Source organism: Notolepis coatsorum (genome assembly GCF_963971535.1).
Source record: "Notolepis coatsorum genome assembly, chromosome: 4".
Lineage (NCBI taxonomy): Eukaryota > Metazoa > Chordata > Actinopteri > Aulopiformes > Paralepididae > Notolepis > Notolepis coatsorum.
Window position 1 is genome coordinate 123,800,336 of NC_140168.1, and position 18,995 is coordinate 123,819,330.

The following is an 18,995-nucleotide window of genomic DNA, read 5'->3' on the forward strand; positions in this document are numbered from 1 at the left end:
TGCCGATATCACAAAGTCTGCCACGATACGATACGATTCGATTCGATTCAGGTGCCTGCGATCGATATGAGACGATATTATGTGCCCATTTAACACAATCAGTCACATTTAGATCAACTAAAAAAAGGCTACGAAATATCAATTGACGTTTTTATTTTTGAGCTCTTCCAGACATTTAAATTAAAAACAATCTATTGTTTTTAATACAAATAGACCTCCTGTTCACTGTAAAGTGCCACGTTTTATATATTGAGCTTTAAACTTTAAGTAAAATGTTTTGGAACTCACAACACGCAAGCTAAAACCCCTTCCTCTCCCAAACCGTTCCTACAATTGTTTTATGTTGCATGATGATCATGTTTAAATATCAGCATTATCTGTCCATCCTCAGTAAATAATATCAATATAATAATACTCCTCACTTCATCTGGTATTTTCACACACACACACACACACACACACACACACACACACACACACACACACACACACACACACACACACACACACACACACACACACACACACACACACACACACACACACACACACACACACACACACACACACACACACACACACACACACACACACACACACACACACTGTCCCCTCTCCTCTCTCTTAGCTTAGTTAGCTTAAGCAGCTAATGTAACGTTAATACTAACGCGACGTGGGCATAAAAGAATGGCGACGATGCAAAGCATGTTAGATGCATTTGACCCGTTGCGGGGAAAAAACTGCACAGACTTATATCGGGTCTCAAAATAGACGACTGAAGCCCTGCTCTCGCTCTGCTGTACAGAGCTAAACGGAGTTTCACAACACTGGCCGCGGGGCGGATATGACGTCGCCATCGCCGGATTTCCAAAATAAGAGTATCGCAATATGAATCGATCTTTTTACGTTGCATCGATCCTATTTGATTATTGATAATATATCGATATATCGATCTGGATCGATGTATCGTCCCACCCCTAGATTTTACTGCAACAAATGTTATAATAAAAGCCTTTCCATACATCTGTCTGATTGAAAACTTTATTAACAGACCGCAGAATGGGCACAAGTTGCGCAACTCAAACAAATACCCTGTTTTATCTCTGTACTCTCCCACACTTGGTTCTCTGTAGAATCTCTGGCTGACAGAGGTGTTTAGCAGACTGTGACCTACAGTACAGGCCGGGGTAGAGACAGAGGTGTTTGGCAGGCTGTGACAGTGTGACGTACAGGCGTAGAGACAGAGGTGTTTAGCAGGCTGTGACGTACAGGCGTAGAGACAGAGGTGTTTGGCAGGCTGTGACGTACAGGCGTAGAGACAGAGGTGTTTAGCAGGCTGTGGCGTACAGGCGTAGAGACAGAGGTGTTTAGCAGGCTGTGGCGTACAGGCGTAGAAACAGAGGTGTTTGGCAGGCTGTGGCGTACAGGCGTAGAAACAGAGGTGTTTAGCAGGCTGTGACGTACAGGCGTAGAGACAGAGGTGTTTGGCAGGCTGTGGCGTACAGGTGTAGAAACAGAGGTGTTTGGCAGGCTGTGACGTACAGGCGTAGAAACAGAGGTGTTTGGCAGGCTGTGACGTACAGGCGTAGAGACAGAGGTGTTTAGCAGGCTGTGACGTACAGGCGTAGAAACAGAGGTGTTTGGCAGGCTGTGACGTACAGGCGTAGAAACAGAGGTGTTTGGCAGGCTGTGACGTACAGGTGTAGAGACAGAGGTGTTTGGCAGGCTGTGACAGTGTGACGTACAGGCGTAGAGACAGAGGTGTTTAGCAGGCTGTGACGTACAGGCGTAGAGACAGAGGTGTTTAGCAGGCTGTGGCGTACAGGCGTAGAAACAGAGGTGTTTGGCAGGCTGTGACAGTGTGACGTACAGGCGTAGAGACAGAGGTGTTTAGCAGGCTGTGACGTACAGGCGTAGAGACAGAGGTGTTTAGCAGGCTGTGACGTACAGGCGTAGAAACAGAGGTGTTTGGCAGGCTGTGACGTACAGGTGTAGAGACAGAGGTGTTTAGCAGACTGTGGCGTACAGGCGTAGAGACAGAGGTGTTTGGCAGGCTGTGGCGTACAGGCGTAGAAACAGAGGTGTTTGGCAGGCTGTGACGTACAGGCGTAGAAACAGAGGTGTTTGGCAGGCTGTGACGTACAGGCGTAGAGACAGAGGTGTTTAGCAGGCTGTGATGTACAGGTGCAGAGACAGAGGTGTTTAGCAGGCTGTGACGTACAGGCGTAGAAACAGAGGTGTTTAGCAGGCTGTGACATACAGGCGTAGAGACAGAGGTGTTTAGCAGGCTGTGACGTACAGGCGTAGAGACAGAGGTGTTTGGCAGGCTGTGACAGTGTGACGTACAGGCGTAGAGACAGAGGTGTTTGGCAGGCTGTGACAGTGTGACGTACAGGCGTAGAGACAGAGGTGTTTGGCAGGCTGTGACAGTGTGACGTACAGGCGTAGAGACAGAGGTGTTTGGCAGGCTGTGACGTACAGGCGTAGAGACAGAGGTGTTTAGCAGGCTGTGGCGTACAGGCGTAGAAACAGAGGTGTTTGGCAGGCTGTGACGTACAGGCGTAGAAACAGAGGTGTTTGGCAGGCTGTGACGTACAGGCGTAGAGACAGAGGTGTTTGGCAGGCTGTGACGTACAGGCGTAGAGACAGCTCTGCTTAGGTGTGCGGTCAACTAGATAATTGCATCCCCTGGTTAGAAGTCAGAGAACATGCACCCTAGTGCTGGTGATCACATGGGGGTCAGGGGCCTATAGTATACACTGTACACTGTACACTATAGGCCCCTGACCCCCATGTGATCACCAGCACTAGGGTGCATGTTCTCTGACCTCTAACCAGGGGATGCAATTATCTAGTCAGACCGACAGTGGGGCAATGCACACAACGACCAGGAAGGGAATTGGCATAATGACTAAATTGGGGATGGGTGAAATTGTATTTAATAAATAAAATAAAAAAGTAGCATAGTCATAGTTAATACCTTCAGCATGTGTCGTTTCAGTTGGTTGCAGTTGAGTAGGGGGAGTTCCTCAGGCAGAGACATCAGTAGATCCAACACCACAGCACTCTCTGCAGAGTAGAAGAAGAACATGTCACTATTACTAACACCACTTAATCGCGGGTAGAGGAAGAAAATGTAGTCCTTTACACGAAAAGTTCCTCTCTGGCACTCAGGAAAGCAGAGCTTTGAATGTAGCTATCGTCTCATCTGTGACCAGATCTTGTGATCTGCAGCCAATTAGCTATGAACTAGCTGTTGACGCGCGACGCACGTAGCTGTTGCACCACATTATGGCAGAAATCATTGAAATCACGATTATTAACTCATTGGCCACGAAAAACTAGTATTCTCGTGTTTCGTCGCCAACGGTTGAGCGCCAAAAACGAGTTCTCGTTTTTAGATCCTTTGATGTTTTTCCTTTGATCCCCATTCTAAACACTGGCTCGGAGCTGCCTGTGTCTCCCTGGCACCGCTGCCTACGTTAAAATTGTAATGACGATCGAATCCGCCAGGTGGCAGTATCGTCTACCTTTTGAACTGGGGATATCAGTTGTCTTTCAGTACTTGAGGTACCTCAGGCTGCTTCCCCCTCAAAGTGAATCAGGACATAGCAATCGGTCGGAGATTTTATGCCTCAAACCTATTGTTTCCCGTATGATAGCCATGCCCAATAGGGGTGTAACGGTACACAGAAGCCACGGTTCGGTACGTACCTCGGTTTTGGGGTCACGGTTCGGTACAACAGGGAAATAAATATTTATAATGATTATTATATATTTATAATAATTATTATTATTAAATATAATATTTTTTTATTAAGTTAGACTTAGTTCCACCTAGGCTTGCCACGGTAGTCAGTCAGTGATAACGGTGTCATTCTTGTGTTCAGGAATACACTTGAGTAAATTAATTGCCTAGTGCCCCCTCCCCCCACTGGTCTATACTTTCACTTTCACTTCTAGTAGATTTGACTTCATATTAGACATTGTTACACAACAATGGCAGAGGATTTATCAATATTTTGGATTTAAACCCTGCAGCTCGACTGGAGAGGAGCTCAGAGGACCAGTCCAGATCATAAAAAGTATGTTTGCATTTTTTTTCTCTCTCGAATCAGCTGTGAAGGGAAAGTAACACGGAACACGTTGGTGTGTGTGTGTGTGTCTTTCCATTGGTTAACATTATTAGACGAACAAGAAAACGATGAACATTTTCAGCCTTGTGTAATGACCCTGCTGTGTTACAAACATACAGTATCATTCATTCATGGTTTAGTTTCAGGCACACCTGTAGTAAGGGGAGGGGAGGAGGGGAGGAAACAGCCCAGTGCAGAGTGTGCGTTGTTAATTTGTTCTGTCGGCTTGTCATCCTGCCTTTACAAGCTTCAAAGTAAAGTAAAGTAAAGTAAAGATATTGAGCATACATTTGTCAAATGTGCAACCCTAGTTTCACCTAGTGGTATGAGACGTATTCTTCGTATGGCTGGATGTACCGCACCGTGACGCCCGTAGCATAAATTCGTGGGACGAATACATGTACCGTTACAACCATAATGCCCAATAAAAACGAGTAATTGCGATCGCGATGGGACAACTGGGATTTATTCATTTTGGAGTACCTTCTGACTAAGGTATGGTCTATTTTAGGTAACCTGCTGGTATTTTTCTAACCTAAAACATGCTTTTGGTAACGATTGCAGTTTCGAGGTAAAACGACCCCCCCCTCCTGATGATTTTGTGAAGAAACATATATATATATATATATATATATATGGTATATAACTTTGATTTGGAAATATATATATGGTATATAACTTTGATTTGGAAATTATTGGAGTTTCAGGCGAGCAACCCGAACGATTTGGGCATAACACGTCATATCTCGCGATCTAGGAAAAAATACTGGATTATTTTGGAAAGGGGCGATGTTTAGCATGGAATAGTGCACAAACTAAAGTCAGTGTTGGCCTATAAACAATGCCTGTCAATTGAGCCATACTATTGTCTCCATAGCTATAATACAGAACACACGATGCGGATGGGTCCGCAAACGTCGCAAAAATGGTCAATAACGCTGGCGCCATTGAGTAGAGATGGGGAAACAGCCTGCGGTCAATAAGTTAAACATGATTACCCATTGATTTGAGAACATCACTATGATGATTTACTAGGGGTGGAACGGTACGCATTCGAACCGTACACCGTTCGGCACGACCTCCACGGTTCGGGGCATGTGTGTATTGTTCGGTTCAGGGGATACGCAAAAAAAGAAAAAAATACTTAATTTGGCACAGAGGCGAGAGATGGTGCTAGTAAGGTGGCAGCAGGTGCTAGTAATCAGTTTGTGGAAATGGCAAGCGCAATATAAATCAATCTTCATTACGACTTTAAAAACATAGCCATTAACATTACATAGGCCTACACACATCTTGCCATAACGTTAGCACGGTTTGTACAACACAACGCATGTTTAACTATGGTAGCCCGCCAGCTCTAATAGTAGTAGTAGTAGTTTATTCAGTCATCATCTCACACAATACAATATACATCATCATTTAACAATATTTGATTTTACAGTGACTGAAAAGGTACAGACTGACGCATAATGCTTATATATGCCTGTCCTATATTCTTAACAAAAATTAAGACTCCAAAACAGTATTCTAAAAGAAAATAGCAAAAGAAACAGTATTATTCACCCTTGTAGTTTTCAAAAATAGCTTTACAAACCATTTTCTTAAAAAGCAAAAGCTAATTACTCATTCTTAACTGTATATCAGCATTGTTCCACAAGTTAACCCCAATAACAGAAATACACCTCCTTTTAATCCATTTCTTAGCTTTTTGAACAGTAAATTTACAAATATCTCTCAAATCATATTTTCTTTCATGTATTGAAAAAAAACATTGCACCCCGTCTGGGAGTAACTTTGCTTTAGCTCTGTACATTATTTGCATAATTAGTTTTATAATAAACCAAATCATTAAATTTCATAATATGAGACTTTATAAACAATGGATTTGTGTGTTCATACTAGTAACCAGCCTTGAAAAGGTTCCGAATGGCCCGCTTTTGCAGTAAGACTATTGGATTTACTGTCTTTTTAAATGTCGACTCCCATACTTCCACACAGTAAGATATGTAAGGAAGTATAAGTGAGCAGTAAATGATTTGCAAGGCTTTGTAGTTTAATATATCCTTACATTTATACAATATTGCTACTGACTTAGATATTTTTCCTTGAATATAGTCAACATGTTTCCATGTTAATTTCTGGTCAATAAGTACCCCTAGACATTTTATCTCAGAAACTCTTTCTATTTTTACATCACATATTTTTTACTCGATATCCCCCTCTACTTCTTTTCGATGACCAAAAACCATACATTTTGTTTTCTTAATATTGAGAGACAATTTATTAACATTAAACCAAGTTGAGAATTTCAAGCTCTCTTTCAATATCAAACAAAAGTTCCTTTAAATTACTTCCCGAGCAATATAAATTTGTATCATCTGCAAAAATAACTAACTTTAACAGCTCAGCAACATTGCAAGTTTTGGACCTATCACAGATCCCTGGGGTACTCCACACACGGAAAGAACAGGTCTTTGAATTTACACGAATACAGTTAGTGTATGCAACTAATTCATTTATAATCCTTTTGTGATCATGTTTTAATCAAGTAAACTTCCGTTGTTTATGGAGAATGTTGAATTTACTGGTTTCTCTCGCGTTGATTGAAAACTGACAACTCAGTTAAATTGAGTTGAGTCACCAACCGGAAATAGTGTGACGGACTCGTTGAGAGAAGAACTGAAAATTCTTCTTTTGAGAAAGAACTCCCGAATTGAAAGTAAGTTCATCAAATTGATTTATGTTGGTGTTCAAGTGGGCACTGGGCGACATTTCCTCTAACGTTATATAGCTGTTTTCGTACAGTATGTAACTTAACCATTTCAAAAGTCTTGGTGTTTCTTGTCAATGCTAACTTGGCTAACGTTGTTTCATTATGCTCTGTCTGTATAAAGGGGCTACGTTAGCTAGTTTGAGGTTCATTATGCCTGGGTCCAGTTACTTGTGGAAATGATATGTAATGATTTTACAATTCTGTCTATCAGATAAGCGTTGGGTTAGCCACTGGCTAGCTACACAGCATAAAATGTTTGGACAGCTTGCGTTAGCTACAATAGACGAGCTAGCTAACGTTAGCTACAATAGACGAGCTAGCTAACGTTAGCTTTAGACAAGCTAGCTAACGTTAGTTAGTGCCTCTAAGGCAGGGGTCGGCAATAGGCGGCCCGACATTGGCCCGCCAACAATCATTTCTGGCCCGTCATTTATTTTGAGAAAATGATATTTATTTTACGCGCGGGAAATATTCACTCATGACACCAGAGTGTCTTTGTGAAGCTGTATCTATCTACCGGTATTCATCATATCTATGTCTGTCACTATAGCCAATTGAAATGCTAGAAATGGTCACGTGGACTGGGAGAACCAATGGAATAGTCCCACCGGGCTGTGTGTATATTTCCCTAACGCACTTTCACTTCCGCGTTCGAGATGCGAGCGATTAACAAAATGTGTTAAAAAAAAAAAAAAGTCTTTGGATAGCTTCTTTGCAACGGGGAAATACCAACTGAGGAGCGAGAAGAGGAGCCTACGACCTCCAAGACACATACAGCTTCTTTTAATAAACAGGAGTCATACTTAAAATACGGGTTTATCGCAACAGGTCGGTGATTCTTGCGTGCCGACGCCGAAGAGACAACAAAAGTCAAGCTGTTTAAATATCTCGTCGGAGAAAAGGGCAGAGAACTATGGACAACTCTGCCGAGTCCGTCGGCAAAAACAACAGTGACAACTATTATCAAGCAGTTTGACGAGTACTCTCTGCATAATATGTGGTGACAAGATAGCAAACGAGGCAATGATGACAACTGTGTTCAAGTTGGCAGATAAAGTAGCTGCATTCAACGCCAATCTGGAATTGGAGGGCGGTGAGTGAATATTTGACATGTTTCAAACATTAGCAGGGATTTGGGAGGACTGAACAAGCCCAGGGCAGTTATGGTGAGTCGTGTTTTCATGCATTCTGACCTGCTGTTCATGTGTTACTTATGCACCCGCCGCGGTGATCTGCAACAGCTGATCTGCTGTTCATGAATGAAAACTTTATTTAACAGATTGCAGAATGGGTACAATACAGTACGGCTCAATACACACAATTGTTAAGGGGATGCAGACCAGAGAAAAACGTTTGTCTTGTTTACATCAGGGTCCCCCATTTGCGAGTGCATCGCTTATGCCTGTATTTTTTACTCTTGTGAAGCACTTTGAACTGCAACCTCTGTATGAAAAGTGCTATACAAATAAAGTTATTATTATTATTATTATGTGTATGCACCCGCCGTGGTGCTGCATTTTTCACTATCATTATATTAAATTAGCCATTGTTTTTCGTCCTGGCCCGCCATTCAATGGCTTGGGGAAAATTTGGCCCGTGGCCAGACCTAATTGCCGACCCCTGCTCTAAGGTATGCTTATAGCTGGGTAGCTAGCTAACGTTAGCTATGGTTAATTAGGGCCCGGTCACACATGTGCGAAAAATAGAATGGGAGCCGCATTCTCTCCCGCAATAATTTTGTGAATGTGTGACTGGGCCCTAACGTTACTTAGCTAGCTAGCTAGCTCACTGTGTTATATTGTCTAACGTACAGCTCGCGTTAGCTACAATAGAAGAGCTAGCTAACGTTAGCTACAATAGACGAGCTAGCTAACAGTAGCTATAGACAAGCTAGCTAACGTTAGTTAGTGCCTCTAAGGTATGCTTATAGCTGGGTAGCTAGCTAACGTTAGCTATGGTTAATTAGGGGCCCGGTCACACATGTGCGAAAAATTTAATGGGAGGCGCATTTTCTCCCGCAATAATTTTGTGAATGTGTGACTGGGCCCTAACGTTACTTAGCTAGCTAGCTAGCTCACTGTGTTATATTGTCTAACGTACAGCTCGCGTTAGCTACAATAGACGAGCTAGCTAACGTTAGCTACAATAGACGAGCTAGCTAACGTTAGCTATAGACAAGCTAGCTAACGTTAGTTAGTGCCTCTAAGGTATGCTTATAGCTGGCTGGCTAGCTAGATAACGTTAGCTATGGTTAATTAGGGGCCCTGTCACACATGCACGAAAAATAGAATGGGAGGCGCATTTTCTCCCACAATAATTTTGTGAATGTGTGACTGGTCCCTAACGTTACTTAGCTAGCTAGCTAGCTCACTGTGTAATATTGTCTAACTACTAGCTAGCTAAATGAAGTCCCATTGATGAACAGAAATAAGCTCAACACTGCAGTGATCAGTGAAATTATTGTTTGTTTCAGGTGCATGGTGTCTACGGTCAAATTGTCTCCTTGTATTTAAAGTTATATCCATTAATTATGAATTGATAGCACTAGCACATTTCCATAATGTTTTGAATTGTTAGTGCAGACCTTTTTATTATAATTAGGCCTAGAGATCAGAGCTTTAATAATGTAACAAATTATGGTCTTGATTTATGTTACAGGGTTAGGTGCTGGGAATGTAACAGAAATGATCAAGTAGGTCCAAGCTTTTGCATCACTACAGATTAAGGCATTCTTTAACAGCATCATAACACATTAAAACACATTTAGCATCACTGAGCACAGAGTGACGGTTACCATCTTCCTGGACTTTTACTTTTAAAACAACATTGTCAATATTACACTTACAATACACTTAATGTAGATCTCTATTTTTTACTGTATTTATATTAGCATGTACATACATTACATAGGAAATGTGAATCCCGGACCGTATTTTATTTTATTCTTAGGCCATTTTTTGTTCTTATTTGTGATTTGTTTTGTCTACCTAAATGTTTACTGTGAGCAATTTGTAGTGCCAAATTTCCCTCGGGATGATTAAAGTATTTCTATTCTATTCTATTTATGTTACAGGGTTAGGTGCTGGGAATGTGGAGATGTAAGGGGTGCACAGAAACTGTATCAAGTACAAATGGCTGACGTAAGTGCTAACTGGTCCCACTGTCATGAAAAAATTGTAAAGTTATGAATTATGGCTGTTTTGGGGGAATTAAGATTTTTTTATTGAGGAAAGGCTATGGAAATAAATTTTTTAGTTACCACAAATGATTGGTAAAGAGGGCAATCAAATTGTACAGGAGGCCATGAGTGCTTTTATTTTTCATCTTTTTCCTTTCACTATTTGCATCTTTTTGTCTCAGTTTGAACCTTTCCTCTAAAATGAGGTATAGTACCGCTTTCAAACCTCTAGTGCCGCATTACTTTTTTAATACTGGTATACCGTGCAACACTACTCACAGCAAGGCTTGTGCCATCGTAGGAATCCTACTGTTATATTCTCAGAGAAATATGTAGTCATATAACAGTTTGAACCAGTAGTTGACTTTAAAATAAAGCACTAATCAAGAAATTTTCCTTTCAGTGGGATGACGTGGATGCTGGACGAGAATGTATCCTGAAGGGACTGTGTATCTACATGGGTGAAGATCCAGAAAGCCTTGTGCGAGAATATGTGGTGTGTACATGAATCGGTGCTTATTTCTTTTCTCATTGACATTGGGCCTTGTAGTCCATGCAGAGTAAGGTCTGGGCCATAACTAATTGTAACAGAAAGTATCTTCACTTTTATGTTTATATTGATGCCACTGTATGTCTGTTTGTCAGGGCTGAGACATATTTCACAGACTTATCCCCCACCCCCCTCCCGACATACCACAAAGCGATTCGGGCAGTCCTTTGTGCCGGTGGCAATCAGGCTCCACAACCAGGCAGGGCCAGGACGGGCTAACTGCTGTGGACTGGAGGAGCTGGGTTGTGGACTGTAACCAATTAATTTAATTATTTAACATCATGATTGGACTTGTTTCTTTTTCTTTTCACCACTTATAGCTCTATTTTATCCCTATTTTAGCTCTTTTTATCCCTATGTATTTGTCCATCTTGTTTTGAACACATACTAATAAGTGTATGTTATGTATTAACTGTTTTTACTGTTTTTAAATTGCTGTTATGCTGTAATGGACATCTGAATCTCCCCTCAGGGATAAATAAAGGTTTTCAATCAATCAATATAAGGTGTTAGCCCTTGTTTAACCTTTGTCTGTTTTCTACAGGGTATGGATGAAGACGTCATCAACAAGGCCATCGAAGACACCACTGTGGGGATTTATGTTCTTAAAGATCATGCTTCAAGTGACGAACCAGAGAACATAGGAATTATCCTCGAAGGCATCAAGATATTGGAAGGTCTGGATAATGGCGCATTAGCTGTTGCAATGCTGTTCGGACTGATTTATGCCTTAAACCTCAGCTACCCTTCGCAGCTCCGCTACACCTTTGAGGTAGTCCAAAAGATTTTCATGGAACTGGATGGAGGTAAACTTTCAAACAAGGCACTCGCTCTAAAAAACAGGCTCTTTCAGTGAAAGCATGTTGAAAATGTTAATTAGCTAAAAACGTGTTGACCGACGGAGAGAAACAAACAGAGACAGACAGACAGTGATAGACATTAGGCCCACTTGTTCTATGCGCCGCCGAGGCATCTTAAAGGAAAACTCCAAAATGTTGGGAAATTAGCTTATTTAACATCTTCCCTGGAGTTGGACAAGAAGATGCATACCTTTTTCGTCTCTCTGCATGCATTGGGCTTAGGGAACGCCTGGACCGTTAGCCTAGCTTACCTTCATCACTGGAAGATGGTACCCCTCTCCTTCTACTGGGCGACTTCAACCTGCCTGACTCATCTCAGTCAGTCATAGTAGTCTCCCTCCTACAATCGTTTGACCTGACTCCCACTCCCATGCCTCCCACCCACAAAGCAGGCAACTCCTTGGATCTCATATTTTCCCGTAACTCCAGCATCATTAACACCACGGTAACTCCCCTACATGTATCTGACCATTCCTTCATATCCTTCTCACTAACTCTCATGCTTAACCGAAAGGTCTTCACCCCAACTCAAACAGTCTCACTCAGACGCAACCTGCCCTCCCTATCCCCCTCCACCCTCTCCTCTGACATACTATCCGCTCTACCTTCGAGTGACACCTTCTCTGCTCTCTCCACAGAGATGGCAACCTCCACCCTCCTTTCAGCCCTTGCAACCTCCTTCGACAAGCTCTGTCCCCTCGTTGAGAAACCTGCCCGCCGTTCCCCACCCAGTCCATGGCTGACAGATCCAGTGAGAGAACAAAGACAGGTCCTGAGAGCAGCTGAAAGGAAGTATAGAAAGTCACGCCTCACTGCTGACATCGACACATATCACAACCTCTTGTTAACATTCTCCAAAACCATCACTAATGCCAAAGCTTCTTTCTTCCACCATAGGATCGAGGCCTCTGCCAAGAATCTTCGCAAACTGCATGCTACCATGTCCTCCCTCCTCACTCCCCCCCCACCCCCCCCTCCCTCATCTTTCTCTGCCGAAGACTTTGCGATCTTCTTTGAGGAAAAAGTGGAGAACATCCGCAGCTCCTTCTCCCAACCCCCACCCATTCCAAATGCTGAATCGAGAACCTCATCCTTCACTCTGTCATCTTTCTCTCCCATTACAGAAGCAGAGACCCTGACACTGGTAACGTCAAACCGTCCGACTACTTGCCAGCTGGACCAGCTACCCTCCCCACTCCTCCAGACCATAGCACCAGACATCCTCCCATTCCTAACTGCAACCATCAACTCCTCACTCAACTCGGGGGTGGTCCCCACCTCCCTAAAACAAGCCAGAGTCACGCCGCTCATAAAAAAACCAACCCTGAACCCTACTGTCATAGGCAACTACCGTCCTGTCTCTCTTCTCTCCTTCCTTTCTAAAACACTTGAACGTGCTGTATCCAACCAACTTACTACTTATCTCTTACAGAATGACCTCCTAGACCCTAATCAGTCAGGCTTCAGGACTGGTCACTCCACAGAGACAGCCCTCATTGCGGTCACAGAGGCACTTCACTTAGCAAAAGCGAAAGGCCTCTCCTCTGTCCTGATTCTCCTAGATCTATCTGCAGCCTTCGACACAGTCAACCACCAGATCCTCCTTGCGGCCCTCGCAGGAATGGGAGTGGCTGGCTCTGCGCTGACATGGCTGTCATCATACCTCAATGACCGCTCCTACCAAGTGTCATGGAGAGGGACCCTGTCGGCCACCCGCCCCCTGCGGACGGGTGTCCCCCAGGGCTCGGTTTTAGGACCCCTTCTCTTCTCCCTCTACACTAAATCACTGGGTAACATTATCACGTCTCATGGCTTCTCCTACCATTGTTATGCCGACGATACTCAACTCTTCCTCTCCTTCCCTCCCTCAGATATCCACGTCTCTGTGCGGATCTCGGCCTGTCTGTCCGACATCTCAGCCTGGATGACGTCCAACCACCTCAAACTGAACCTAAGCAAAACAGAATTGCTCCACCTGCCGGCCAAATCCTCCCCCCTAACCGACCTTTCAATCACAGTCGAGAATGCAGCTGTGACTGCGTCCCCGACCGCCAAGAACCTTGGTGTTGTCCTCGACGACCAGTTGAACTTCTCTGCTCACATCGCAGCGACGACCAGAACCTGCCGATTCCTCCTGAGCAACGTCAGAAGGATACGCCCCTTCCTGACAAAAGAAGCCACCCAACTCCTCGTCCAATCAACAGTCATCTCCCGCCTCGACTACTGCAATGCACTGCTCGCTGGCCTCCCGGCCACTGCCACTAAGCCTCTTCAACTCATTCAGAACGCAGCGGCCCGCCTGATCTCAAACCTACCGAAGTCGGCCCATGTCACCCCACTTCTTAGGGACCTGCACTGGCTCCCCATTGCTGCACGAATCCGCTTCAAGGCCCTCGACCTAGCATACCGTGCGGCAAAGGGAACCGCTCCCGCCTACCTCCGGTCAATGGTCTCTAACTACACACCCTCAAGACCCCTACGCTCCGCATCTTCTGGCCGCCTCAGACCTACTCCTATCCAAGCTCCGGGAGGGTCATCAAAGAGAAGTCGCCTATTCTCAGTCCTTGCCCCACAATGGTGGAATGAACTACCCACCCCAGTTAGGACAGCCGAATCACGTCCAATCTTTCGCCGTCGACTAAAGACGCACTTCTTCAACCATTATCTGAATTAAAAAAAAAAAAAAAAAAAAAAAAAAAAAAAAATCAGCACTCAACACTTTGATGAACATTGTTGCTCAGCTGATAGAGTTGTGCCCTTCCTGATGGCTTGTCGTACAGAACTTGTAAGTCGCTTTGGATAAAAGCGTCAGCTAAATGACTAAATGTAAATGTAAATGTAAGTGGGGCAGACATAGCCTAGTTCACTACAGTCAGGAAATATACTCCAAATACAGTCAAAATACAACTCCCAAACGTTCCTGTAAACATGTTGTGACCTGTGTATTTACCACGTCTCCCAGTCACACAAGTCTCCAAGTCACTTGTGTGACTGGGAGACTTGTGTGACTTGGAGACTAGTGTGACTGGGAGACTCGTGTGACTGGGAGACTTGTGTGACTTGGAGACTTGTGTGACTTGGAGACTCGTGTGACTTGTGTTGTGTGACTTGGAGACTCGTGTGACTGGGAGACTTGTGTGACTTGGATACTTGTGTGACTTGGAGACTTGTGTGACTTGGAGACCTGTGTGACTGGGAGACTTGTGTGACTGGGAGACTTGTGTGACTTGGAGACTTGTGTCACTGGGAGACTTGTGTGACTGGGAGACTTGTGTGACTTGGAGACTTGTGTGACTGGGATACTTGTGTGACTGGGAGACTTGTGTGACTGGGAGACTTGTGTGACTTGGAGACTTGTGTGACTTGGAGACTTGTGTGACTGGGAGACTTGTGTGACTTGGAGACTTGTGTGACTTGGAGACTCGTGTGACTGGGAGACGTGGTAAATACACAGGTCACAACATGTTTACAGGAACGTTTGGGAGTTGTATTTTGATTGTATTTGGAGTATATTTCCTGACTGTAGTGAACTAGGCTAGATGTCTGCCCCACTTCCAGTGATGAAGCTAAGCTAGGCTAACGGTCCAGGCGTTCCCTAAGCCTAATGCATGCAGAGAGACGAAAAAGGTATATATCTTCTTGTCTAACTCCAGGGAAGATGTTAAATAAGCTAATTTCCCAAAATGTTGGAGTTTTCCTTTAAGATCACCTGCTATCAAAATGTATCAATCAAACCTGCACCACCTTGCCGTCTGTTGTTATTACATAATTTATTTCATTGCTTTTTATAAACATACGCATTTAAAGTTTTTCAATTTTTCAGCAAATCTCTTCATTACACCAATACTGATGTGCTGTCAGAACAGTATTATGTTTGTAGGTGAAGTATTTACCTATGCTGTCGATGCAGGGTTTACTTGTTGTTCAAGTAAGTTCAAGTTACTTGTTGTATTTTGTATTTCTCTTCATCCATTACTTAATCTTACACCAGATGTGTATCAACAGTAGTTTTTTTTCCTTATTTTCATTTGTTTGTGGTAACAGTTCACAGTATTTTGTATTTGCCTTTTAAATCCCGTTTATGCTGTTAAAGAATGTCTTAATCTGTAGTGATGCAAAAGCTTGGACCTACTTGATAGTTTCTGTTACATTCCCAGCACCTAACCCTGTAACATAAATAGAATAGAATAGAAATACTTCAATCATCCAGAGGGAAATTTGGCACGTCAAATTGCTCACAGTAAACATTTAGGTAGACAAAACAAATCACAAATAAGAACAAAAAATTGCCTAAGAATAAAGAATAAAATTAAATACGGCCCGGGATTCACATTTCCTATGTAATGTATGTACATGCTAATATAAATACAGTAACAAATAGAGATCTACATTAAGTGTATTGTAAGTGTAATATTGATCTATAATTTATGCTGTTAAAGAATGTCTTAATCTGTAGTGATGCAAAAGCTTGGACCTACTTGATAGTTTCTGTTACATTCCCAGCACCTAACCCTGTAACATAAATAGAATAGAATAGAAATACTTCAATCATCCAGAGGGAAATTTGGCACGTCAAATTGCTCACAGTAAACATTTAGGTAGACAAAACAAATCACAAATAAGAACAAAAAATTGCCTAAGAATAAAGAATAAAATTAAATACGGCCCGGGATTCACATTTCCTATGTAATGTATGTACATGCTAATATAAATACAGTAACAAATAGAGATCTACATTAAGTGTATTGTAAGTGTAATATTGATCTATAATTATAATAAAAAGATCTACTGCACTAACAATTCAAAACATTATGGAAATGTACTAGTGCTATCAATTCATAATTAATGGATATATCTTTAAATACAAGGACAAACACTAACCAGCAAAATGTGTTTTAATGTGTTATGATGCTGTTAAAGAATGCCTTAATCTGTAGTGATGCAAAAGCTTGGACCTACTTGATAGTTTCTGTTACATTCCCAGCAGTATTTATATGCTGGCGACGCAGGGTTTACTTGTTGTATTTTGTATATCTCTTCATCCATTACTTAATCTTACACCAGATGTGTATCAACAGTAGTTTTTTCCCCTTATTTTCATTTGTTTGTGGACGGTAACAGTTCACATTATTTTGTATTTGCCTTTTAAATCTACAGTGAGCATATGCACTTTATAGAGAACCACTGAAACATTATACTACAGGTAATGTTTTTGTTCCCAAAACTAAATTGCAGAGCTTCAAACACACCAAGACTAGGGCTGGGCGATATGACGATATTATTAGGGATGCACCGAATGGGAAATTCTTGGCCGAAACCGATACCGAAAATAGGAAACAGTTGGCCGAAAACCGAATGCCGAAAGGCCGAAAATGATTAATATGAATATATATATGTTTTTTTTTAGTTTTTTTTAGCTACCTGATTATGGCAAAAGACATGATTATGGCTAAACTTAACTTAAATAATATTAATAATCACTATTATGGGCCCATAAAACATTTATTCAGCACTTTTGAATGCATACATTAATTCCAGACTGTTAAGACTAAAAGACTATAACGATTGATGATGACTTCCTGTCCTCGCATTTCCATTTCCGGTTTAACGATACATTTTCAACAACAGATTGCTGCTAATTAAACACATAATTTAAACGGAGTAACGTTAACGTTATGTCGAGTTCATACGTGTAGTGTAGTATGAACTCGTCATAACGTTAACATTACTCAGTGTCCACTGTTGCTGCCACCGTTGCGTCGCAGATGGATGGTACACTGTTAGCTCCGTAGCTAATCCGCTCCTAGACTACTGATAGCAGTACCGTTAACGTCGGAGCTGATCAATACTCCGGTTTTTTCTAATTTAGTTTAGAACCGGGTTTCGGGGGGCATCCCTACTCCCAAGAGGAGTTAGTTATCACAGGCTGTAGAATGCAGGAAGAGCTGCCAAGTTGCTCACGTTACATGTTGCGCATGCTACCGGTATGTCTGTAGTCGCGTTTTGATGACGTCATCACAACAACACGTTATTTGACTTTCGGTAATATATTTTCGGTGCTAAAACCCTTTCGGCCGAAAGCCGAAAGAGCCTTTTTAACCATTTTCGGCCGATAATTTTCGGTAGCCGAATTTTCGGTGCATCCCTAGATATTATATAAATATCGGGTACAGTTCATTAACGATACACTTTTTTAACGTATCGTGGATATCGTGATGTTTTGCCCAAGAGGATTGTGTCGCGTCAATCTGGTCCACACGTTCAAACTTTTGAACAACGCCGCCCACACACACACACTACTGCATCAAAGTTACTACTAGGGATGCACCGATATGAAAATTTGCCACCGATACCGATTGTTCAACTAACACAATCGGCCGATACCGATTCCGATATTTGTGGCAACAATTTTTTTTTAAATATTTTTAAAATATTTTTTTTCTTGTAATATATATATTTTTTGTATTATATATATATATTTTTTTTATGAAACTACTGTATATTTGTGTTAGAAATTGTGCTCACCGATATGAACATAGGCCTCTTTACTTACTTTAAAAAAGGAAACATCAAGAAATAGCACTATCTCTCCCAGTTCTGCAGGGCTGCAGCTAGATACTAGTTCTCCCAGCATGGTCTACCTGCTGGGCTGCAGCTAGATACTATTGTCTCAACCAATGAAATTTTGATTGACAGTCGATTCTGCCAATTACGTCACACACTGCTTGCACCCGCCTCTGCTGTTACCACCAATCGGCAAGTGCGTATACATTTTTTACTTCGGCTTTTGTCCAATGGCTGACGTTTAGCTTTTAGCTCCGCAGGATGACTTAAATGAGGCATAATGATTTTACTGCAACTAATGTTATAATAAAACAAAGCCTTTCTATACATGTGTCTGATTCTATACATGTGTCTCCCCCCCCGCTGCTGAATCCCTCATTCACGCCTTCATCTCCTCCCGCCTGGACTACTGCAACTCCCTCCTCACTGGTATCACCTCCCGCTCCCTCCATAAACTGCAAATGGTCCAAAATTCAGCCGCCCGCCTCCTCACTAACACCCGGTCCCGCGAACACATCACTCCTGTCCTCCACTCCCTCCACTGGCTCCCGATCAAACACTGCATTAACTTTAAAACACTACTCCTCACCTTCAAAGCCCTCCACAGCCTGGCCCCCCCCTACCTGACTGATCTCCTTCTCCCCTACCGCCCAACCCGTTCCCTCCGGTCCTCCTCCACTGCCTCCCTCACTGTCCCGACATCCAAGCTTAAAAACTTCGGAGATCGGGCCTTCTCTCGCACTGCACCCCGACTCTGGAACTCCCTCCCCCAGTCCATCAGAGACTCCCCTACACTCTCCACCTTCAAAGCTCGCCTCAAAACCCACCTGTTCTCCCTTGCCTTCAACCCCCCCCACCCCTAAACCCCCCCCTCCCCTCCAACCTGATCGATATGTCTCTAGTCTTTTTTTTGTGCCATCAGGCTGTCTCCCCC

General features: G+C 42.8%; 1 protein-coding gene across 1 annotated transcript in view; it reads right to left on the reverse strand.

The window, feature by feature from the left end:
• snapc2 (small nuclear RNA activating complex, polypeptide 2) overlaps nucleotides 1-18,995 on the reverse strand; it is a 56,420-nt gene that overhangs the window by 1,930 nt on the left and 35,495 nt on the right. The window contains exon 6 of the mRNA XM_084312990.1: nucleotides 2,981-3,069. Within this exon, the coding sequence (XP_084169116.1) occupies nucleotides 2,981-3,069 (89 nt within the window). The remainder of the gene's footprint in view (nucleotides 1-2,980; nucleotides 3,070-18,995) is intronic.